The sequence below is a fragment of the Phaethon lepturus genome, unplaced genomic scaffold (genome assembly GCF_000687285.1).
Source record: "Phaethon lepturus isolate BGI_N335 unplaced genomic scaffold, ASM68728v1 scaffold5547, whole genome shotgun sequence".
NCBI lineage: Eukaryota > Metazoa > Chordata > Aves > Phaethontiformes > Phaethontidae > Phaethon > Phaethon lepturus.
In genome coordinates this window covers 69,367-94,367 of record NW_010552425.1, presented here as the reverse complement: position 1 = coordinate 94,367, position 25,001 = coordinate 69,367, and the positions used below count along the sequence as shown (strand labels likewise).

General features: G+C 38.4%; 1 protein-coding gene across 1 annotated transcript in view; it reads left to right on the top strand.

The window, feature by feature from the left end:
- The window catches only part of FBN2 (fibrillin 2), a 122,383-nt gene that overhangs the window by 41,708 nt on the left and 55,674 nt on the right, over positions 1-25,001 (top strand). The window contains exons 14-20 of the mRNA XM_010291203.1: positions 7,355-7,474; positions 12,539-12,676; positions 14,153-14,203; positions 14,683-14,808; positions 17,796-18,023; positions 20,539-20,664; positions 23,016-23,144. Of these exons, the coding sequence (XP_010289505.1) occupies positions 7,355-7,474; positions 12,539-12,676; positions 14,153-14,203; positions 14,683-14,808; positions 17,796-18,023; positions 20,539-20,664; positions 23,016-23,144 (918 nt within the window). The remainder of the gene's footprint in view (positions 1-7,354; positions 7,475-12,538; positions 12,677-14,152; positions 14,204-14,682; positions 14,809-17,795; positions 18,024-20,538; positions 20,665-23,015; positions 23,145-25,001) is intronic.

Here is a 25,001-nt window from a genome sequence, read left to right as displayed (position 1 = left end):
ATCTGCAAGCTGTGTTAATTTTATTGCTTATAATATAACATTAAAGATAAAAGATCACAAAAGGTTCAGAGTGGTAGCGGAAGAAAAGACAGAACTAAGATACTGCAGAAATCATTGTATTCTTCTTGTAATTTCTGTGCAGTATTTTTTTGTGTGTTGGGTCTTGCGATCGAATTTCTTTCAGAGTAATCAGTTCATTTTTATATGGAAATATTTTCCTTTCCTTAAGTAAAACATTTTTGAGTTGGAATAAAGGGGAATATATATTTGCCTTTGATCATGTAGCTGGGACACCTAGTCTATCATTTAGGGAAATGTGCCTATTTTGGTCACAGAGTCTCTTCTTTCTTTCCTCCCTTCACTCCCTTCAGTCTGTGGCAGTAGTTAATTCTAGATAAAATTATGATATTTGGGATGCTTTATGTGATGTTTGAATTCCAGGATCTGGATATTACTGCCTGGTAATACTAAAATAGTTGTTTATTTTTACAGCATAATCAAAATTGCTTTCGTATGTTACTAATGAACACAGATATTAGATCAATGAAAGTGTTACATAGCAGAAACTAGTAAGTTTTAATTATTAAAAAAATTAAGTAAGGCTGTGCAAAAAAAGTCAAAATAGAAGCTTTTGTCTCAATTTTTAATTAATATTCAGAGTAGTAGAATTTTACTGGTCCTTTGCATTATTTTTTATTTAGTTCCATGATCTGTAAATCTCAATATTTATTCTCATTAGAAAGTTTTTATAGTAAATAGTCTTGCATTTGAGTGAGTGATGAGGAAGCTATAATCCTTTGTTATGGAATACCTATAATATGAACCAGTGTCACCATCCAGATTTGTCTGGAGCGGTGGAAGACATTATTGTCCTCAGCTGCTCATTATTACTGATCAGACAGAAGTTACTGCGATACAGCTAAACAAACATATAGAAAGGAAAGTGGAAGCACTCTGTAAACCGTTCTTGCTGTGTAAGATCAGTCAGGTTAACTTAAACCATTTCCTTAGCACCATATGCTGGACAGGCTAACTTTGCACTGAAGCAGGTGAGGAGCACTCATGTGCTCTTTGCCAGTTTTCAGCAGACGAATGGAAGCAAGCAACATGGGGGGCAATAGTGTTTTGAATGTCTCCAACTGTTTGGAAAGTGAACATGTGTTTACATTCAAAACATCTCATGAAATGGTTTAAATTCTGGCAGTATCAAATCATTCACCTCTTCACCCATTCTGTTCAAAAGAAATTATGCTCCTTTATATTTTAGTACATGTGTGTTTCAGAGGTCACTGATAAAAGTTAAAATTTCTTCTCTCCCTGTATGTTACAAATTAGTAGCACTTGTTCAGATTAGAGCTTTTCTTATACCCCTGTGGATTTATAGTGCTCTTTCTGAGAAGTTGTCTCAATGCCAGTATCTATCCACAAGATTCAGGGGAAGTGTATTCTACAGGGTTTGTCTATCTGTTTAGTTTCTGTGCAGTGAAAGATTTCTAGCTGTGAAAATAGCTTACCACGTGCCCTTAATGTGCATGTTTCTTAAGGAATCTTCTAGACAGAAGAACTGGAGTAGTATGGTAAAGGGAGATGATCATTACCAAGATGAAAAGGCCATCAACTTCAGAGCATAACACTGGCCAAAAGGTAGATGAATGAGATGTGAGAATGCAAACAACCTAGACAGAATTAAATTTTCTTTCAGTATTGTTTTCTTCATTCACCTATATACATAGGCCATGAAGGATCTGTCATCTTCATCTTGAATCTCACATGCTGTTGCTGAAATTTAGCTGATCAGGTAAAAAACCTGATCAAGAGGGGCTTGGCATAAAACTGTCTGTAAAACCTATTAAATATATTACATTTTTTCTAATGTTGAGCGGGTTGGCAGTAGAGGAAACAATTAATCTCTTTCTGTCCAAATTTTCTGTTCAAAGAAACACTCTGTAATTCGGTTTGGAGTTACGAGTTCACTAGTTCTAAAAAGCTTCTGTAGCCAGAAGCTTTGTGTTGTGCTCTGAAAATGCTCTGATGCTTAGTACTTACCCCTGTATTTTTAATTAATATATCTCTCATCAGTAAATGTGAAGAAACAACAAAACCCTTCACTGTTTTTATTTATAGTTCAATTGAATTTTTTTATCAATTTGTTGTGGGGAGTCAGGGATTTATTTGAGGCTCCAGAGTCTGTGAAAGTTGAGATTTTTACAACAAGCTCTGTGGTTTAGATTGTGTTTCCAGTGACATAACTAGTTAAACGTAAACCAGATGTGCTCTGAGGTTCATTTCCAGGAATGTACAGTGGACTGTTTCAATTTTTGTTTCTCTGACATTTACAATGTACACTCACTTAAGAAAAAAAAAAGTTTAAAAAAAAACCCTGATAAATACTTTCATACATAGTGGCTTTAATTTTAAAATACATACCATATTAAAATCAATTTGGTTCCTTGCTCTTGTTAAAATTACCATTTAATATTATTATAAGAAGGTGTATGGAAACAATTTTTGGAGTTTGTTTACATTGTGCTTGTGATACTTTTTCGCCTGATTTCAGCAGAGCACTAATGCTGAAGTGCATTCATCCTTTAATTTTTATTTTCCTGAATGGTGGTTTTGGGTAGTAGTCAATGCAATATTATAAACCTTTTAATACCCAAACGCATTTGGTTTGGGTTTTTTTTTCTTTTTTTTTTCTTTTTTCCTAGCATAGTGCTGAAGCATGTAAAGTGTAAAAAGTAACAAACTGGTTTTTGCAGGGTCTAGAGGCCTAGAGCATAGTCACAAGGTAGTTTTAGAAACAACCAGAAGTTAATGCCTCCAGGTATGTGTACCTTAATCCTCAGCGAAAGCTGCTCTCCCGTTTTTCTACTCCCTAGAGAGAAATGGCATGAGTATTCCTTCACCTGCATCAGGGCAAAGTGTAATGAGGAGTCTGGTTCCTTGATATATCCTCCCTCACCCCCAGTCTTGGCGACTGAATTCTGCCATTCTCATCCCAGAAGATGGAAAGTGACTATTTGCCTGTGGGTTCAGTGAGGGGCTGGCACTGGCACTTGAGAAGTGTAGAAACTGAGGCTGGGAGGAAAAGGAGGAGGAGAGGTGAAAGAGGAATGTCCCTGTGGACAGCAGCAACCTGGGAGATCGAGTCATCTGTTTTGCCAAGGAACATGTTGATGCAAACTCGTGTGAGGATTTGGACTAGATCGTCTGACTTTGCCTTAAAACGGACAGGCAGTTACCCCAGTCTAGAAAATGTTCAGCTCTGATAATGAAGTTATGTCCTTTCTGTTCTTCCCCATTTTGTTCACTTTGAGTCTTTTTCTCTCCTTTCACTGTCTTTGGGCAGAGACTGAGGAACACAGTCCGTGTAATCAAGAGAGCTGCTTCACTCTTCATAAAGTGTTGAACTTCAGATGCTTTGGCCTCTCAATCTCCACTTACTCACTTATGTTTGGTTGTAGTTTTGGGTACGCTGACTTCCATCTGTGGCCCTCAACTATTTTTTCTTAGGTTTGGGTTTCTTGTTAACTCTGAAAACCTGAAATACAAGATCTGTTTCCCTAGAATAAAGTTGATTGTAAACCTAACTTGCTAAGTATTGGGGAGAGTTAAAGATGTGTCCTGGTTTCAGCCAGGATAGAGCTGATTTTCTTCACAGAAGCTAGCATGAGGCTGTGTTTTAGATTTGGGATGAGAAAATGTTGATAACGTGCTGATGTTTTGAGTTGTTGCTAAGCAGTCAAGGACAGTCCAGCTTCTTGTGCTGGCCTGCCAGCGAGCAGGCTGGGGGTGCACTGGAAGCTGGGAGGGGACACAGCCAGGACAGCTGACCCAGGCTGGCTAAAGGGATATTCCCTACCATACAACGTCATGCCCAGTACATAAACTGGAGTTAGCCGGGGGGTGGAAATCGCTGCTCGGGGACGGGCTGTCGATCACTGACTGGTGAGCAATTGCTGTATTGGGCATCACTTGTTCTTGTACATTCCTTTGTCCGTATTATTATTGTTGTTATTGTTGTTTCCTTCTCTCTTGCTGTCCTATTAAACTGTTTTTATCTCAAGCCACAATTTTTTTCCCCATTCTTTCTCCCATCCCACTGGGGGAGGGAGGAGTGAGTGAGCAGCTGCATGGGGCTTAGCTGCCAGCTGGTGTTAAACCATGACAGCATGATAACGTGCTATTACATCTATAAATGTGAAGTATTTTAAGTTTCATGCATTGTTTTTTTTTGTATCCTGAATGTGATTGAAGTGGTGTCCTGGATAGTGACCACTATCTGCTTATTAAAGTGTTTTGTACATTGGTTGTGTATGTGCAGACCTATGTGTGGTTGGGCTGCCAGCTGTTAAAACCATGCGACACTTTACATGAAAATCAGGTGTTCTCAGCTATAAAGATCTTCAGCAGACTTCAAACATTTGACCTTCACTGGGTGTCTAAGTCAGACTAGGTTTTAATTTTGCCTTTAAAAAATTCAGGCAAAACTTTTTGTTCATTTCTAAGAAAATGTTGATTTGTGTGTTGAGAGGCATGCAAACCTTGTGACCTTTCCTTTAAAAAGCTGTTGCTCCTGTATGCTGTTGCAGCTTGAAATTTCTTGAGTAGTTTTTGTGTCGGGGGGGTGCCTCTTTACTCTAAAAATGTGCAAGTTGTAAGTCTCATTTTGCATGTGCATAGTGGAGACTATTTTTGGTGTCCAAAAGCCCCAGTGATTCCGTGGCCAGATCATGCCTGGTCCCTCATGGGAAGTTCTCTGAAGTTGCATCTTAGCTAAAAACAGGGAAGAGCACTTGCAACTGACTGGACAGAGAATCATATCTGCATAAAAGCAAAGACATAAATGGAGAGACTGATAAAAGATTCCTTTGACGCACAACAGAGCAAGTGTACAACATTACTTTCCGAAAGTATTCTGAATCCCCAACAGTTGTGGTTCAGGAACTTCTGACATCAGACGTAGGATCTTCATCTTATACAGACTTTGGTGAATTTATCTTCCATGAACTTTTCTAGACTGTCATTGATTAATGCAAGCTTTGAGCATCCTCAGGGCAAGGATTTCAAATTTCTCTACCTGTTGTGTAAACAACCATTTCTTTACTTGTTTCGCTATCAGCCAGCTTCATTGGGTGTCCTTTTGTTCTTGGACTTTGACAGTGAACATTTGATGACTTTGGCAGGGAGAAACTATATATAGCTTAAATTTAGTTAATTAATCCTGCTTTTTCAATTTTTCTCATTTTTTTAAAGCTAGCCAAACTGCTGAAAGCAAGATATCAGATGGAAAGGAAGAAAAAGTATGTCTTTCTCCAAGAGCATTTCTGTATGGAGAATTATTTGACATACAGTGCATATTTAAGATGACTTCTTTGTTTCAGTGTGATCTGTTTCTAATTGTGGGAACCAGATATTTGGGTTCTCTGCAAAAGCAGCAAAGACTGCTCTCCACTACCAGGTATAGCTGGCTGGAGAGAGAGCAGAGCCAAGGGAGGCAGGGAGCATGCCTTGGATAGTAAAACCTTGTGAAATGTATTTACAGGGTGGAGAAAGGATGCAGAGCAGATGTATGTTGGCGAGCACTCCAGATTTCCAGCTCAGATACAGAGGGACTTAGAGCTTGCTCTGTCAGAACTAACTGGCTTTCTAGGTCTACTTGATTACCTCTGTACTGCACTTCCCAGCACATCAAATCAGTACCTGAGCAGTGCCAGACGCAGCGTGGCCCTACCGGCTCATGCACCGTGCTGCACTCTCCATAGTAAGCTGGCTCAGGACCCAACCTGAGACAAGACAACCAACTGTGTCTACAGAGGCTGTTTGCAGAGAAACATGGAAGCTCTGCCTAATGCCCTAAGGGACTACCAGCCCATAGGGGGATGGTTATGCTGGTGCAGTTAGCCCGGTACAGTCAGCCGTTGAAGATGTGTGGGTGTGTTCATGTAACACACTGTCTTGACCTGATAAGGCCTCCTAGATTTTATATCTCTGCATCTGTGTATGATTAATGTGTAAGCTTGGTAATCCACAAGTTTAAGAGTAGACTTCACAAACGTAAAGCTCTGTCACTATTGAAAAACTTGCTGACATTCAGAGACATGTCTTACTTGCTCTTTGTAGGTAATTCCATTAAGTAAAGGGACTATAAAAATTAGCTTTTAAATTAAGTGCTTGCTTTTGGCATGAAGAGAGAGATCACAGTCCTAAGTTTATTGATTTCTGGGCATTTTCCATCTCTTTCCTCTTTCTTTTTTTAAATTATATATGCATAATTTGGTGAGTATTTTAAACACATATTCCTTCCTATACACCCAGAAGATCATGAAAGAATACATGTCTAGGGGAAAGAAGACTTGATGCATCATAACATATCAAAGAGCAAATGGTACCTTTTTCATGGAAGATATTTTAGTTTGTCTTGAAAATGTTTCCAGTGCTTAACTAGATGCTGCATTAATTTATAATTAATTTAAATCAGGCTATTTTAGTTTATGGATATGACATTGTTCTTCAAGCACTACTAGCAAACATAAGTCAGCGCTAACCAGTTTTATTTCTGGCCCACCAAAGGAACTGTCTCATTGGATTAAAATGTATGGCTTGATTTAGGACCCAAATAAAAAAAAGAAATAGGTTGAGTTCGGGAAAAAATGGTAGATACGCATCTGCGATTGTTCTTTGAAAGAATTTGCTAATATTCTTTTAATCTTAACTGATTTCACTTTAAAAAAAAATCAGCAAATAATACTGTCTGCAGGGGACCTATTTCTACATGTGAACAGGCTTAAAAAGCTCACAGGGGTAATAAATAGAAGGAGTTAGGGGCTAGAGGAAAGTACCATTTACAGTATTCCAGTTTCAACTCCTATTTCTTGAACACTTTCCAGAATTAAAGGATTGCAGTCAGCATTGTAGTATTTTGCTTCTTACAGGGTTTTCTTAATTCTTCCAAAGCCTCATGGAGCCACAAATGACAGAAACAGTAAGACCTTTGTGCACTGCATGTTGTGGCTGGCAGTGCATTGTGTTCTATGAAAAAAAGAGTGCTGTTTTCTCACAGGACAGTTATAATTGATGCTGGAAAACTTTATAGTCCGAAGTTGTTGAAAATTACTATCTTTGTAGAAAAGAGCCGTTTAATTAATACTTTTAAAATATGTGCTCCTATACACATGCACATACATGCTACCTGCCTGTCCCTTTGTCTTTTGAATGTCACACTGAGAGGGGGTGGGGATCAAATCTACCAGGCAGTCTTGGCAAATCATGGTCTACAGCAGCATTTAAACTGTATAATATTTTCCAGAAGCACACTGTAGTTCTATCAGTGTCTTTTGTTTCTGGATTATAGATATAAATGAGTGTGAAAGCAGCCCGTGTGTCAGTGGTGCCTGCAGGAACAATCTTGGATCTTTCAGTTGTGAATGTTCACCTGGCAGCAAGTTGGACTCCACAGGACTGATATGTATTGGTGAGTATTTCCTCCTATTATTTTCCCTTTTCCTAACTAACTTGAAAAACATTGATCATACTGATTAATTAGGCAAGAAAATAATATATTTGGGTAATTTCCCCATGAAAGCAGGCAATATGTCTAGTTCTATAGGTAAGACCAAACAAACACTTAGTAATTTGATTGTTTCCCTGGGAGCAGGAGCAAGCTGAGAGAAACAATAGTTCACGACGATGTCCAAACTATGGTGAAAGTGGTGAAATACAGGTATTGATAGGTGTGAGAGAGAGTGGGGTTGTCTTACTATTAACAGGAATTATCGTGTCCTTTGGGAGAATGAGAATATGAGTAAAGCTATAGGTGATCGGTCTGGTAGTTGAGAAAGTGTGAAGCACAAATAGTCACCGAGTTCTCTGGCCACTTCTAAATCTGAGAAAAGAAGGCAGGGAAAACTGGAGGAACGTCTACTCAAATAAGGATAGGAAAGGACGTGGTTTCAAGCGTTCAGGACATTCTTCATAAACTGTGAAGACTGACTTCCCTAGCTATAAGGAAATCTTAAGGGCTTTTGCATTATAGCACTATAATATAATATGTACAATATAGCATTATTTTACTTTTCCTCTTTTGTAGGAAGCTGGTTAAGGTGAGTAAGACAGATCTGAGCTTGTCAGGATCACTGCCCCTGGAGTAGACACAAGAGTATTATCTTGGTTTTATTTATATACACACACAAAATGTATATAAATAGATAATGCTAGCGTCCTTTGAGGATTCTGTTGCATTGAAAAAAAGCAGAGCACTGCACAGATTTTAATAGAGCTAGCAGCAACAGTTGTCTGCAAGATGTCACTGACATTATCTTTGGAAGCCATTCATTAATGTTTTTTTTTCTTGCCTTTCCAAGAAAAGTCAAAGGATTGGAGACATCTGTACTGTTCAGGTGATCATAAGCTGCTATTGTTTCATGTTATTTGTGTAACATAATTGAAGTCATTGTAGGATATGTGGGATAAATTGGATTGGAGTGTGATTAATAACTGAATGATGCTAATTTTAAATGTTCCTTTTATTTTAAGATGGATTTGTCTGGTGTTCTGGATTCAACTTTCTTGCCTTGCCAAGATTTTCTTAAGATAGGAAATTGAATGCAAAGACTCAAGTTTCCATTTAATGATGGAGTTTGTCTATGCCATAATATGTTTTTTAAGTGAATGTTAGTTTTGTGCCTAAGCCTGCTCCTGGATTTCCATGTGGCACCACTGTCCAGTGAAGTTTAGTATTGTTTTTGTTCTTTTTTACATTATGCTAATTCCTTCATATGACCACACTAACCTATGCTTTTTGTACTGCTTATTTTTAATCTTCTTGTGTTCTCACATCCAAAGGTAGAAGTTCACAAAGGACCTCATTATAACAGTGTTAGAACAGCTTTGCAATTGGTTTCCTTTGCAATGTTTACAGTGTGAGGTCCCATTTGGCCTGAATATTAGTCATAAGTAGCATAAACAAAAAAAATACCTGAACAGTCAGATAAAAGGTGAAGAATAGGAGCCACCTATATACTGTGAGCCTAATGATTAATTTTTTGTGTTGGCCAAAATTGTCTCAGGAAACATTTTGTGTACTACAGGCGAGAATATGTTAAGACGGGAGGAAGGAAATACAGCTAATGCAAGACCTACATATTTATACTGTTAGAGCCCAGTTGTATGTTTTTCTATCTTGGAAAAGCTTCCATTGGAATTGATAGTGTTGAGAGGAGGGCAGACTGGATTATTGAAAAGTGAGTAAGGGTTTGGAAGTTATAGGTAGTTCACTGTGTGAAAGACTTGCAAATGCACTTGTCAAATGTATGCCATTTTGAATCTCTGCAGTAGAGCAAGCTGTTTTTCCCATTACCACTGCAGTGAAAGACTTGTATATTGAATGTATTTGCCCTAATTTTTTTAGCAAATTGCTCCTGTAAAGCATTCCTTGTAGCATCAGATATGGAAAGAAAATGCCAAAATATAAATGTATGAGTAAAGTGGTATTGTGATTTGGGAATGTGTTGTATTCTTCCTAAGAATGATAGAAGTAAGGTAATACCAGATTCTGACCCCTCTCTGGTTTTTCATTAGTTTCAAATTTGCTCTCATGTCAGAACCAGAAACAGTCCTACATTATAAGTTTTTCTTTCTTTCTTGCACGATGATGATTAAAGTTCCTGAAATTAAAAATGGTGCAGATTTTTAAAGTAAAAGCACATGACAACAGTTAGAATGAGAAAGGATTAACATAACATCACTGTTAATTTTATTTTTACAATTTATTGCTCCAATGTTTTTGTTGCTACTATTTATTGCAACTTGGTTTTATTGCTGATTTTCACTGTCTTGTGGACTCAGGTCATGTACGGCATGTTAGACTGATTTTATATGGAGAAGCTATATGGCTCAGTTTGTGGACAGGAGATTCAGTCTGTCAGTTCCTCTGGTTCCTTGGCTCAGTCTGCTTAGCCTCCAGGCTGAAAAGCCAGGTGGCTTGAGCCATTTACATCCATATTACCTGTAGAAATTGAGCGTAGATGTGAGCCATTTGTCTCTTTCTGTGAGTTTTCGTGGGTAGAGAAGAAATGACTTGCTTAAATTACGGTCAGAGTTCAAGTCACAATATTTGTGCTCAAACTTAAGCTCAAGCCTCCAGCAAATGAGGGTTGTTAGTTCAGCAGTTACAATAAAAGCATTCAGCAAAAATGTTGACATATTTTGCATTTATTTTGCTTGCACATTGACAGTGTTTGCAATATTGAGGCTGCACTCTTAGAGGAAAAAGGTGGAATTGTTTTTTAAATACATCTGTTGGTGGTACAAGTGTTGCATTGCTATTTTGGGAATTGCTCATATAGTAGGGGTACTGCCATTTGTGCTTTTTGAAATAGGCACTTAATAGGTGCTTTTTATGTATGTTTTAGTCAAGATTCGTGGAATTCATACAGTGCACAATAAGTAGGCTGCCATCTGCCTGTAGTATGCATATATTTTTCTTCAAGTCAGAATCAAAGAGAAGCAAGCAACAGAAAGAATGCTTTGATGCTGGATAATAACTTTTTTGCTGAAGCAAAAGTCACAGCGACTGCCCATTGTAGATTTCGTCTGGCAAAGAGAGATTATGTAAAATAAAGGAAATTAACTCATAGGCTGAAAAAGATAAGACAAGCAGACTTTGGCAAGATAATGTAGATGTGCAGCCGCTGTGAGGAATGTCACCCACTAATTTTTATACTTTAAATAATTTCTGAGATATTAGTTTGATTTTCCATCCTGTAAAGTTGGGTACTAAAAATAAGTATTACTGAGCTCAGTTTAACATTTACATTTTGATAACATAAAGCAGAGACATCAACATATGGGCGGCAAGATGGATGTGGCTTAAAAGAGCAGCTAAAGAACACATATTCCCTATCCCCATGTTGGTCCCTGAATTTGGGACATCTGATGACCAGGGACATGCCCAACCCATGACTGGCTAAGAGGTGACCCAGCTAATGACTGCCCAGGTTTCATCTTTGGCCTTGTTATGTTAACCCAAGTCTTGACTGTTAGCTAAAGGCTCATCAAGGTATGGTGAGGTTTCCACTCCTTTATACCCCTCATTGGTTTGTGCACTCGTTTAAGTGTGTTGTTCTGCCCCACATGTTTGAGACCAATATTAACTTAAATAATACAACACTTTCACACTTAACTTAATGAAATGTGTTTCCCAGTTTCTAGGGCTGATTGCAGTCATATTCTTAGGGCAGTTTTTTCCCTGAAAAGAAGGGTTGTGCACTCTGTGGTCTACATACTTTTGTAACATGACAGTTTTGTAGAAAAGTTAAAGTTGGAAAAAAAAAAAGAAAAAAAGCTGGAATGATTCTGTCTTAAGCACATTGCTCCTAAACATGACGTATTAGTAATAGTGATCAACAGCGCCTAACAGATCGTCTGGCTTTTTGTACCTATAATATACCTAAATCTTAAAGCCAAATTCTATTCCCCTTTCATTCGTCATCTCATTAAATTCATCTGGGCCACTTGCTTAGCTTTGAACTCTGATTATGCACACACATTTAAATTCTACTCAGGCTGACCTCCCAATCTGGGTTAGATCTTTACAGCCTGCTTTTGCTATCTGATCACAAATGTTGTTGTCTGCTTCAAGAAATTTTATACCATCTGAGTGTAATGTTTTAAAGGTACTGAGCAAAGGTGACATTTTTAAAAACAGTTTGGGCACTAAAAGCATAAATTTTAAGACTTGAAGGTTTGGGTACCTAAAAGAGAATTTCAGGGGGCTTGAGGAAGCAGAGACAGCAACTGTGGCTGAAAATCTTCCCTCTGCTGAGTGGCTGTCTAGCCTGGGCAGCAGTCAGGAGGTGCTGCCTGACATGGTTGGGCACTTACTGGAATGGGTTTGGCCTGCACTGCTCTGGGTTCCCAGCCTGGCAATGCAATTTGTGATTCAGGAGCTGGGTGTGCTGGAACTGAACCCTCAGGAGCAGAGAGTGGAGTATAACCTAACAGGCATGTTCAAAGCATAGCTAATGCACCAGCAGAACCAGACCCCTGAAAGAATATAGCTCACCCCTATCTCCCACATTTTTATCTTTTTTTCCTTCCTGACAACCTTGAAGGTTCATCAACTGAGAGAGAGGCAAGGGCACCTGGATTTCATAACCCAGTGGTTCAGGCAGTCTGCTGAAAGGGGAAGTCACAGGTTGTGATCTCTGCTTTTGTTGTAACTTGTATATTTCAGACTGATTGATCACTAGATAAAATAAGTCAGAAAATCCACTGTAGTATCTGGAGGACCTCTGCTAGCTCTGGGACCTGGACTATAAAATGCCTCAAGCAGCGTGCTCTATTGCTCACTTCTAGTGATAGTACTATTCCTTTCCACCACTTCTAAATTAAAATGTGTACAGAATTACTATGATGGAAGGTTTTCTTTTAAAAGAGAGCCTGCATTCCCTTGGTACTCTGTTTGTTGATGGCATGGATATGGCACGCCAACTCTTTTTGCTGTGACAATTTCATATTGTTTTCTATTCCGCTGCAGATAGCCTGAAGGGGACTTGCTGGCTTAACATCCAAGACAGTCGCTGTGAAGTCAACATCAATGGTGCTACACTGAAATCTGAGTGCTGTGCTACCTTAGGAGCAGCTTGGGGCAGTCCATGTGAGCGATGTGAATTAGGTATGGTCTCAGATCCTGTGTCTTTTGGGAGAATAGAGGAAGTACCACTACATAGATTCTTACTGTTTTCTGTATATAAAACAAACAAACAGACAACACAAAAAACGTATGAAATGAAGTTGTCCTATATAGCATCACTTGTAATTACCCTTAGAGATCATTCTAATAGCTGAAGTTACCAGGAAATAAATTGTTTAATAATTACGCATGTTTCGTCTCCACAGGGAGTGTGCACTGGGGTAAGGACGTAAGGACTACAAAAATAAAGTGAAATATCTGGGAAAAGTCTTGAGGGCTTTTTATGTTGTGGGCTGTTAACACTTTTTCCAGCTGTTTTCAAACACATAGCTTATGTACAGTTATAGATTGCAGAATAGTACTACTATTAGATTACAGGGCTAAGTTTAGAAGTTGGAGCCAGGAATGCTAACTGTGTGCTCTAGTTTGTGGAAAAAATGCTGTGCTGCATTCTCCCCATAAGGTTTGAATAATGCCCCTTGCAGCTGAACCAGTGTCAGGACATTTTAGCCTTTCATTTTTAACTGGAACAATAACTGTGGGCACATGTATCCTGTCTAACAAGCGCGGTGCAAGCAACATCCAACAGAGCTCTTAAGTGTGCAGTGCAGCATCAAGCAAAGATATTACGTTGGACTCCAGGAGGCAGCATAGTCAGGTTAGACTGGTAAAACTAATCAAAAACTAATCAATCTAGAGAGCTAATTAGCTCAGACAGGGTACATTTGGCCATTAAATTTGCTGTTGTCTAACTAGTTACATTTCAGCAAGCTTTTATATCAGTACATCATGCTACATTTTACATGCATATCCTAAAATAATGTCATTGCTCAGATCCTTTATTAAACTGCAGTGGAAAAAAAGCCTTTAGTGATCACTGGCATCACTAAAGCTTTAAATTTTCAGGCAACTTTGCAGGATATTTACCTTTCAGCTACATCTGAGTACAGAGATTGGTATGATTAGATGCTGAGCATTCTGGTCTCCATTAAGAAAAGTAATTGTCTAAGATGTAATTTCCTCAATTATTCACCTGTTTTAAATAACATGCATGAGTCAGTGCTTTTCTTGATGAGGTCTAGGTCTAGCTCTCTCTGGGTGAGAGGTGTAGGCTAAGTGGGAGTCTGGGCACACACTCAGTGGTGTGGGGTGACCTGCCTGCTGGCATCCCGCCTATTGGTGAAATACCGCTACTCTGATCGTTTTTTCACTTACCCGGTGAGGTGGTGGGGACTATCGGAGTGATGGCATTTTGTCTTCCCAAGTAACCTTTACGCGTGATGGAGCCCTGCTTTCCTGGAGATGGATGACCTAGACGCACTAGGGTGACCTAGAGCACTCACCACCTTATACAGTCTAATTATTAGAGAATTCTGAAGATACATTTATTTTTAAATTATTTACTCTGATCTTTCTGTCATTCTAAAGCAGTGATATATCTTTCTGGCTTGATTCCAGACACAGCTTGCTCAAGAGGATTTGCCAGAGTGAAGGGTGTTACCTGTGAAGGTGAAGTTTTTGCTTCTTATTCAAGATATCACTTTTTTTTATTTGAAAATGAGATAAAAGGGGATTTATTATGTTCTTCTTTTCATCAGGCATAATCATATTGACTTTAGATGAATGCCTTCACAGTTACTGACTGTTGCAAAGTGTTACATTATGCTGTTGGAGAATATCAAAATGATACAAAGAGAATGGAACTGCTTCTTTAAAATACACTTAATTCCTTTAGTTTTTCCTTTCTCTCAGCCATACCCATCATCTTGTTTTGGAGAAGAGAATGTGGCATCTTAGTGCCCTATGACTTGAAGATCTTGCAAGAGTCCTTGGAGACTGAGCTAGATGCTCGTTCAGAACAGTGTTCAGACCCAAATACAGTATGGATGAAAGCCTCTCCCTTTCTTTCCTGTAGCATAAATTCTCAGTAAAGCTATAGCTGTCTCCTTCGAGTTAGCATGTAACTCAACCCTTTGTTTCCCCAACAGATGTAAATGAGTGTGATGTTTTCCCGGGGGTTTGTCCCAACGGGAGGTGCGTTAACAGCAGAGGCTCATTTCACTGTGAGTGCCCTGAAGGACTGACACTGGATGGAACAGGGCGAGTGTGTTTAGGTAAGAGCTCACTCAACTCAGCTTTTTAGCTGAGTCCAACAGTTGTCCAAAATTTTTCTCAAAGAGGTGTGAAAGGATGTTTGGTTTGTTTCTGAATTCCTCCAAAAGCTGTTCGTTAAGCGTATGTTTTCATTTATTCCTGCTTAGATATCAAATGCCTGTGCCAGTTCAGGGAAGAGCTGTTAATCCTTTGGGGGAATACGAAAGTTTGTGTTAAGACTTGTTTTGCCCGCAGTGCAATCAGTACGTCTTGCTAGAGTTCTGCCTTTAGTCTGACTCCTGTTCACAAACACAAGTGTTTGACTCGCTAGATGATACGGAGTCAGCTGATCAGCCAGCAGCTTGTAATGCAGTGTGAACAGTGCTCTTCTCTATTGCTATCTCGTCATTCTGTAAAACTCAGATACTTCCTTGCAGCACAAATATGCTGATGCAAATTGGTCTGTCTGAAAGTAATCAAAATGAGTGTAGATAAAAATAAGACTTTATCTTTGTTGTACAGATTAGTATCTTCAACTGACAAAACATGATGTCCATGAAGACATACATTTCTCTAGGCAAGACTTCAGGTATAAAAAATACAGAACCCCTATGTAAGTTCAAAAAACCAGAAGTACCCTGTAGCAAGTATAGTTAGGATTATTAATCTGCATCTTTGGTCAGAGATGGAAAAAAGATAAAATCAGGGTACTGGATGTTTAGAATAGATTCTGGAATCCATACTGATTTTTCTTAACAGTTCTCAGGACTGTAAAAATATGATTACTGACAGCATTGATTTATTCTAAGAAAACAGTGCAGCAGACTGAAAAAAAAATTTTCATCTGTTGCATGATATCAAGGATCTTCCTACTCAAACTTCTTTTTTTTTTTACTTCAACAATATTCTCTTTCCTCAAGCAGATTCAAATTTAAGCAAACATTTTTGCCTTAATTGCACTATGCCTTACCAATAGCTGATAGAAACAGTTACCAGCTTGTGGATTTTTTTAATGTGAATATAACTCTAGAAATATTTTTTAAAATAAGCAGAATTTTGAAAAGAAGCAGATGTGTACAATTAGTATAAATGTCTCAGAAAAATGAAACAATTCAAAACCAAGTCAGCCCGGATGCACTTACCCGTTATGTTTGTGCATATCAGATGCAGTTTTGTACATTAGGTTTTATTTGATATTCCACTCCCCACCCCCCAAATTTAGTAATTCTGTTGCCAGTCACTGGTATCTGTGGCCATCAACCCTGTATTATTTCTCAATGAGAAATTTGATAAGAACAGGTGTGAAATTAATTGTGGTTGATAGATATAATGAAAACTTCAAACAGAGGAGCCATTTTGAAGCAAGACACAGTATTCCTTTACCTTCAAAGCTATGTTCCCTTTTCTTATTTTAATGAAAAAATAACTTTTTATATTACAAGTTGTGTGCTTTCTCCTGTGCTACACAAGTACTGTGCACTACGTCATGTATTTCAGAAATATGTTTATTTCCTGCAGGATCCACTACAGTGATTTTAGTGCAAACAAGTATTTATTAGCAGTATGTTTGCTTAATGTGTGGAAATGAAAATTAACATGATCTTGATGTGGAATAGTTTACAGGAAACCATGAGTATTCTTTGAACAATTTCCATTTCTTATACTTACTTCTAAATTGTTTAACTTCAGATATGCACAGGGTAAATTTATATTATAATTCTGCACAACTTTAAAGGGCTTGTATGGAAAAGTTCAGCAGCTCATCTGTGTTATTTTTAGATCTTGCATCTTCTTCAAAGCTTTTTGCGCTAAGCATTTAAGAGTTCCTAATAAGGTTTGCAAAAGCCTAGTTTCCAGTCCTGTATATCAGATGAAACATTAAAGCTCATATTCATCCTGAAAATACAGCTTGACATCCAGTCCATTTCAGTCATGTCAGGAGGCTCTAGAATATGCCCAGAAGTTACTTTATGAGACACGGTGTGTCCTTGTGAATTTCCTTACACACTGAAAGTAACTCTCTTTTTGAGCATTAAGCTGTCAACAAATTTCTGTTTAGTATCACAGACATATTCTCTAGCAGTCCTGTAACTGATACTGTCCACTTCGCCTTATTGATACTATTTACCAAATTTTGGGAATTTGGGCATATGTTACAGAAATTAGCATGCAGAGACTTAACAACCCATTTTTAATACCAATTTTATATTTTAACAAGTAGTGGTTTTGTTTTTTTTTTTAAATTTAAACTATTTTTCTTTACTGATACACAAATAAATGAAAAGTGTGGAATGTACTGATGCTTTCAAATAGATTGTTACTGTTTTTTACTGTATGTAAGACAGAGCAAAGGTGATTTTTTTCTGTGTGCAGACTGGTGTGTGGTACTTTTTCTTACAGTTGGATATGCAAGTACAGATTTTGCCTGCACACTTGGTTGATCTATCTTTTGGTTACCTGCTTTTCTGGAAATGGGACCCTTGAGTATAAGCGTAATTACCTTTTCTGCAAACCATATTGTTATCTCCTGCTAACTGGTGTTAAAGTAAGCCTAACAACAGTCAGCAATTTTTTTTCTGTATTCCTTGTGTTATGAAATTAATTTAATAATATAAACATAAGTAGGAATTATTTTTTTTTTACTGTGAATGCAGGTCAATTTGTAAATAGAAGACCTGATACAGTAAAGAAATACATGTCTCTGTCCTACCAAATATGCATAGAAACCTAAAAAGCACAATCACGGGAGACAACAAAAGAAATGCTTGCATTTTTATGTGGTACAACAGAGATCCAGAAACTTAACTATAGTGCAATATTAGCAGCTTCGAATGGGAACATTGTGCAGAAGCATGGAGCCTTGAGCAGAAATCTGTCTCCCAGAAACTGAGGCTCACATGCACTTGTGCCTCAGAAATAGGTGCTTCTGAAGAACAGAAGACTTTAGCATAAGATAAAATGCCTAATTGTTGTTGTAAAATGCTAATTGTTGTTGTAAAATGAGCAGATATTCGCATGGAGCAGTGCTACCTGAAATGGGATGAAGATGAATGCATTCAGTCTGTGCCGGGCAAGTTTCGTATGGATGCCTGCTGCTGTGCTGTGGGGGCTGCCTGGGGCTCTGACTGCGAGGAGTGTCCGAAGCCTGGCACCAAGGAATATGAGTCTCTGTGCCCCAGAGGTCCTGGCTTTTCCAACAGGGGAGATATTCTAACTGGCAGGCCATTTTATAAAGGTAAGTGTTCATTCTTGGATCTAAAAATGCATATTAGGTACATCTGGGTGAATATTGTAAGAAAATGCCAGGATTTGTGTCTATGTTTGTACATACTTGAGATGAGAGATGTTACAAAGATGTTTGCCTGAAAGAGCTGACCTTGCAGGTGGCAAACTCTCTGCTTGCATGGTGCTCAAGAATGTTACAGGAGCCTAAAACGAAAAGGTGCAAAGTTTGAATTTGGTAAGGAGAAAAAGGAAATGACTACGACAGGACTGAAGGAAGGGGAGCTCTAAATCATGACAATAACGGAAAATGTGCACCTTTTTTAAGGTAGTGCTTTGCAAAGAGTGAACCAAGGGTCAAATGAAGTTCAATAAAGTCAAGGAGTTAAGATATAATTGTAAAATATTATTAAAATTTGGCTAGTGTTCTCAGAGACTGAAGAAGGATGGGTTATTTCTGTGGTTTGCAGAATTAATAAGTGATTAAAAGGGAAGGGTGTCTGTTGCATTAAAATTATGAGGGCAGTGATAACAAGGAGCTGCAATGACAAGGAAGTAAATAAAAACCTTTTGTCCAGCTTTTACTGGCTTCACCTCCTGTAGAGCAAAACCACACTGAAGAGACAGGAAAAATATTAAGAAAACAGATCTGGGATATTTGAGGTGACTGAGATCTGAGGAGAAAACTGTAGATTTCTTTGTACAGAAGCTGAAGTGATCAAGAAATATTTTAGTACTTTATCTATTTCTAAAAGGATGTATTCTGAAGCATTTTTCTGGAAATATGTTGAGTTGCTTGAGAAAATTTAACAGATTGGACCTTTGCTTCACCATAAGTAAGCTCTGATTTTCAGGAGTTACTATTCTCAGACAAAGCTCTGAACATTCAGTGGTGATTTACTAAACAAATAAGGAATTTAATAATAATAGTATCATTGCTTATCTGTATTAAAATTTATTTAATTAGAAATAATAAGTTCTTAATTATTTAATAATAATAAAAACTTGTCCACACCAAGATTTTTGTAAGATTTTGCTTCTTGTTTCTGCTTTTGTGCTTGGACTACACTTTTATTCCATTCACACTAATACACGGGAAATAATAGTTTGTTTCATCAAAGGTGATTCTCAGGTAAGGACATGGATCTGGCAAATTATATCATAGACTGTAAGAAAAGCTCATTCAGGTCTATAAATGCTGTTGAAAGGGGTGCACATGAGAGAGGCTGACACATGAAAAACCTTTATTATTTGTCCTGTGCAAGATCCTTTAACTGTGTTATCCAGCTATCCAGCAAAACACCATGACAAGAGGTGAAACATTTCATTTGATATTCTACAAAAGAAAAATTACCCTTTTCTAAACTGAGCTCCAGATATCACTCTGGCAATCTGAATTTAAAAGACAACAATCAACCAGGTAATAGTTACATCTATTACAAGCTGGCTCAGAAACACCATGAATATTCATTGTGTTAGAAGGCAAAATAGAGCACAATACACATTGGCATCATGGGCAAAAGAGTCTCAACTCAGGAAATTTCATTTGAATTTTACTGATTGTTGATTAACATAAATTTTTAATTACTGGTTTGGATACTGAGAAGCAAAGAAAGCTTAAACAATTCAACAGGTAGGGAAATACCTTTTCTCCCCTACTCCCAGGCTTGGCTTCAGCCCAGTACCTCTTCTCCACCCTTCCTTGGTGTCCGCCCCGCCAAGTTCCATGGAAGAGGCAGTTGGCAGCGCAGGGCCTTGGGGACACTGTGACAGCTTATCTGTGTCACGCCTTGTTGCTTAGTCTTTTCTTTCACTGCTCCTTCCTTCTTACTCATTTCCTGTGTTCTGGCATGGGCTTGCCCATGGAACAGAGGGCCTGAGGGGTATTCCTGCTCCAGCATGGGTTGTCCACAGCCCATGATCCTTCAGGATGTCTTCAGCCCCAGTGTGGGTCACTCATGTACTGTAGTCCCTGGGGAGTGTCCCTGCCCCAGCATGGATCACCACAGGTCATGGTACTTCAGGGATCTCCTTACCTCAGCAGAGGTTGTACGTGGATCACAATCCCTCAGAGCTGTCTCTGCTCCAGCATGCATCCTCCATGGATAACCTCCATCCTCTATCCCTCAGGGTGTTTCTGCCCCTACTTGGGTCACCTATAGGCCACAGTCCCTCAGGCATGTCCTTGCACTGGCATGGGTCACCCACAGCTGTAGTCCCTCAGGGGTGCCTCTGCACTGACATAGATCCTCCAGCGGTGTCAGTCCCTCAAGGTTCTTCCTGGGACATGGAGTTCTGCCTTCCAAGACTGCATCTCCAGCCATGTCTCCAACAATGTCCCCTCCTGCTGTCCACCTCTGTTTCATTTTTCCATTCTCCTAACTGAGGCGGCCATCCCTCAGTCCCCTGCAACCTATACCATGCTTTTTATGCCCAATACAATTGGTAAGGAGGAACAGGGAATTTCCATTAATGAGAGACATATATATATTTGTGCTTACGAATGCTCTTTTATTTTTATTTCACAGATATCAATGAATGTAAAGTGTTCCCTGGTATGTGCATGAATGGTAAATGCAGAAACACAATTGGAAGTTTCAAATGTAGATGTAACAGTGGCTTTACTTTAGATATGGAGGAAAGAAACTGTACAGGTAAGTCTTGCGTTTTCCCCAATTTTCCCTAGAATCATAGAATAGTCCAGGTTGAAAGGGACCTCAGAAGATCATCTGCTCCAACCTTTTGTGGGAAGGGGAGCTTAGAAAAGATTATCTAGCACCTTGTCCATCTTGAAAACATCCAGTGATGGGAACTACCATGTCCCTGGGGCATTTTAAATGAACTTGTACTTGTTGCATAGCTTGGTGGTCTGGAAACTTAGTATCATTCATTTCCTTCAGTTTCTAAGAGCTTAATCTTTGGACAGAATGGCCAACTATCTTAAGTTTCCCTTTCAGAAAGCAATTCTTTAATAAATGTAGCAATCTTCTTGTGCACATATATTAAGAATTCTTTTAATTGGTGTTAAAAATCCTGAGATCATGCTTTATCAATACAACCTGAAAAATCAATAAGGATCACCCGCAGAGCAAAGTTCAACATTTTAACATACAGATTAACTTAATTTACATTCCCTACTTCCTGGACACTCTATTACCAAATGAACTTAGAGACTCCACTGCAAATTAATTTTCATTTAGATTTGATAGCCAAGCACACACAGAGGTACCTCTGCAATTCTGACATCAATGCAATGTTAACTCAAGGAAGTGCATTTAATTTAAATGTTTAATATTCTGTTATTTATTGCCTGGAAAAACTGAAACAGAAGATAAGCTTGGTAGTTTTCTGGTTATGAGAACCTGGATGCTTGCATTGTGGGTGGCTCTGTGCTGAAAATGAAGATTTTGTTATACCACACAGGCGCCTATGAGTGAGTCTGAGTAATAGAGTAAAGTGTGGGTGGTAAGGCATGTTAACTGAGGTTGGTCTGGATGTTAATGTTGCCCTAACCGGTGATTTCCTTGTTTTTATAGTGATTGCATTGATGAGAAATGCATTTAACAAACTTTATTTCTGAACTAACAAGAGTAGGTCTGAAAACTTCTCCCTACAAAAGCTTTTTTGGCTCTGTTTTCCATTGAAAGGTTGTTCGGATGAAAGTGTTCCACTGAGCAGCTGTAGAGAACCAAGTTTTATTAAATGGAAGACTTTTTTTTCTTTTTTAAATTAGCAACAATATGTTTTATAAAGCCTGCAGGAGGCCAGATACTGTGTAACATCCCAGGCCCACCACATGGATTACTCTCTGACACCTCCACACATCTGTGTGTAAGGACTGAACTACATTCACCCAGCAGAAACATGGCCATGGGGAGTGACACAGAGGCAAAAGAGACTCTTGCATGTGGTGAAAAAAGAACTGTTTTACATCTTTAGCAGATTCTTTAGTTAAGCTTATACTTGCCTAGTTTTCCTCAGCCACTTACAGGATGAGTCTACTGCCCAACTTACCAACTTAACTGCAAACATGTTGATGCTCTTCTCGGATTCCTTGCTCCTTGGACTTCTTGGATGACAGAATCAATCTTATGCCCTATCCTGGACTAATGTTTTTATTGTTTCAAATAGTCTGTTATTTTTATTCCCTGTGAAGACTTCCTGATTTCTTAATACGTAAAAATTAATGACATAGTAGTGAATGAAGCTGAAGATAGAGGGTATAGTGGAGAACATGAAACAAAGGCATTGGACCTTACTTCACCCCAAAAACACTGGTTGGGCAGGAGGGCAAGGAGGGGAGAAGTCTGGAAAGATGTAAGGAGATAGTAAACAACAAACTATCCAGTTCTTTCCAGTTGTCTCCTTCAACACTGACCTGTTACACTGGATCATATCCATATTACAAATTCCTCTAGCTTTCTGCCTCACTACCAGTGTGTCTTACAAAGACCTCTTCCTTCTTTTCTCTTTCTATATTCTACAAACCTGGTATAGTTTTCCACAGTAAGTTTCATTCAAACTTAACTAATAAGATAACCAGTGAACTGTGGAGCTGCTTTAATTCCTAATGGAAAGGGTATATGTAGGCTTATAATGCTATTACTGCATAAATGTCTCCATAATCAGCAATTTAATGTCAATGCCACTGTAGTCTTGGAGTCAGTTGGTACCTCTATAATACTAACAACTCAGAATTCATTACAGTTAATAATTTCCTTAGAAATCTAACCTTAAATTACACTTAATGGAAGGCTACTTGTTAGACAGTTTAATCTATAGTTGAGAGCTCTGAAGGCATTGCATTATGAATCTTTCACAAACTGTTTTACATAATCAGATACTCCTTTAAATATTACATGAATTTCATTTTTCTCTGTTGATTTATATACTACATATGATTTCTGTAGAGTTAATTTATAATGGCAGAGTGTTCACTTTTGTGAAAAGGAGGATAACCTTAACTTCTGTTTGATTTTTCTACCTCTCCATTACTATAAAATAGACATTGATGAGTGCCGGATCTCCCCAGACTTATGTGGAAGTGGTACTTGTGTCAACACTCCTGGAAGCTTTGAGTGTGAGTGCTTTGATGGTTATGAAAGTGGATTTATGATGATGAAGAACTGTATGGGTAAGTGTTGCCAGGATGACCTGAATTCTGTCCCTTTAACTGTACAAAGCCTGTAGTACTCTGTACTATACTAGCTCTGCTCCACTGAACACTTCATATGTATAATTATTGTGACTTGTGAACAAATGAGACATGCACAGTTCATAGGACAGAAAACTGAACTACGCGTAATAACTTTGCTTGTTCTTTCTGCTAATTACATTTATACATTTCTGTATAGATCTTTTAGAATGGCAGCAACTATTCACTCATGTAATTTGAAAAAATCTAATGAGGTATCCAAACATTTGGTTGGTAAAGTTAGGAAAAGAAAGTTGGAATGTAAAAAGTAGTGTCATTCACTTTTGCTTGATTCTTCTAGGACTTAAGAAAATCTGAGAGCATTTCATGAAAAATCACATCTCTTTAATCTGTCTAAATTTCTAAGAATAGATATGGAGATGTATCTAAGCAAAAGTTACTAGCCACCTTAAAAAATCTTGAGTTAGTATTGTGGAGTACTTCATGAAACACATCATGAAAAACAGAATGAAAATGTAAAGTCTGAGACTTCCATCTTGGTGAGGCTAAATGGTCTTCCTCCTTGCCTTTCTTGAAGATTAGTTTGACATTTCCTCTCCTCCCACCCTAAAGATCCGTGCCTAATTTCCATGACTTTTCAAGGATGCTCAGGAGTGGCTTCAAAATGACATTGGCCAGCTTCCTCTCCGCACTTGTGTCTTTTCCATGTCCTTTGTCAGCAGTTCATTTCTCCCATTTCCCCTCATCTTTTTGCTGCTGCTGTTATACCCTTCACATCCTTTGCCAGGATCAACTCCTGGTGGCTTGGGCTTTCCTAACCCCATATCTGCACACTCAGACAGTGCCTCTATATTTCTCCTGCATCACCTTTCCCTGCTTTTGCTTATTTTACGCTCTCTTTTTGTGTTCGAGTTTTGCCAGAAGCTTTGTGCTTGTAATTGAACTCAAATAAGTGGTCCTATGTCCCTGTGTGCCAGGAGGCCTCCTGTCATCTTTACTTGACTTCCTGCAAATTGTGATGCTTTTAGACTCCAAAAGTCAGCAAAAAATCATTGTCTGAATCACAGATGAACATACCAAAGAAGGTAAACTGTGGAAGCTGAAGAGCCTTCATGAGAGACAGCATACAAATGCAGAGAATCAATACTGTATGGTGGAGATACGTTATCTGTAGGACAGAGACAGCAAAGCAAAATGTGAGATAAATAAGCAGAGAGTGAAGAGACAAGAAGAGGAATGACTTCTTGAGAGCCTTTTGCAGGAACTAAGAAAGGAGGGCATAATGTTTAGTGAAAACATTTTGGAGCTGCAGGAACTATCCAAGCAGGAATACAGCAAAAGACATGTTGAATTCTATCATCAGGCAGTTTCTCCCCTCATGTGAATAACCTGCAAAACCCAGTGATATCTTAACTAAATTCTCAGGCTAATGAAAGATACTACTAGTCTGCCTATCTGAATAGAAGTTTCTAGTTTCAAGAATAGGTAGCCGTAATGCTTCGTGTGAGTACAGAAGTGCATCCTGCACCTTGAACACCTTTTGGTCATATTTCTCTTCATCTACATTTACAATGTTAGCTGTTTTTATCAGGTTTGTAAGTCAAATATTCAGTTTGCCATTATAAGCTGTAGCAAGCATATTTCTCAGCTGCACAGTGACATACACAGGACTTACTGAACTGAATTGCTATTTAGTTAAAAGTTTACACACACGTGCTCATTAACAGCATTCATAGACAACAATTTCAGTGCATACATAAATGTCTGTCTGGTTGCATTAAGAAGCACTTTTTGAAAATTTCGTCACATTAATATATTGTTCTAAGTAGCAACCAT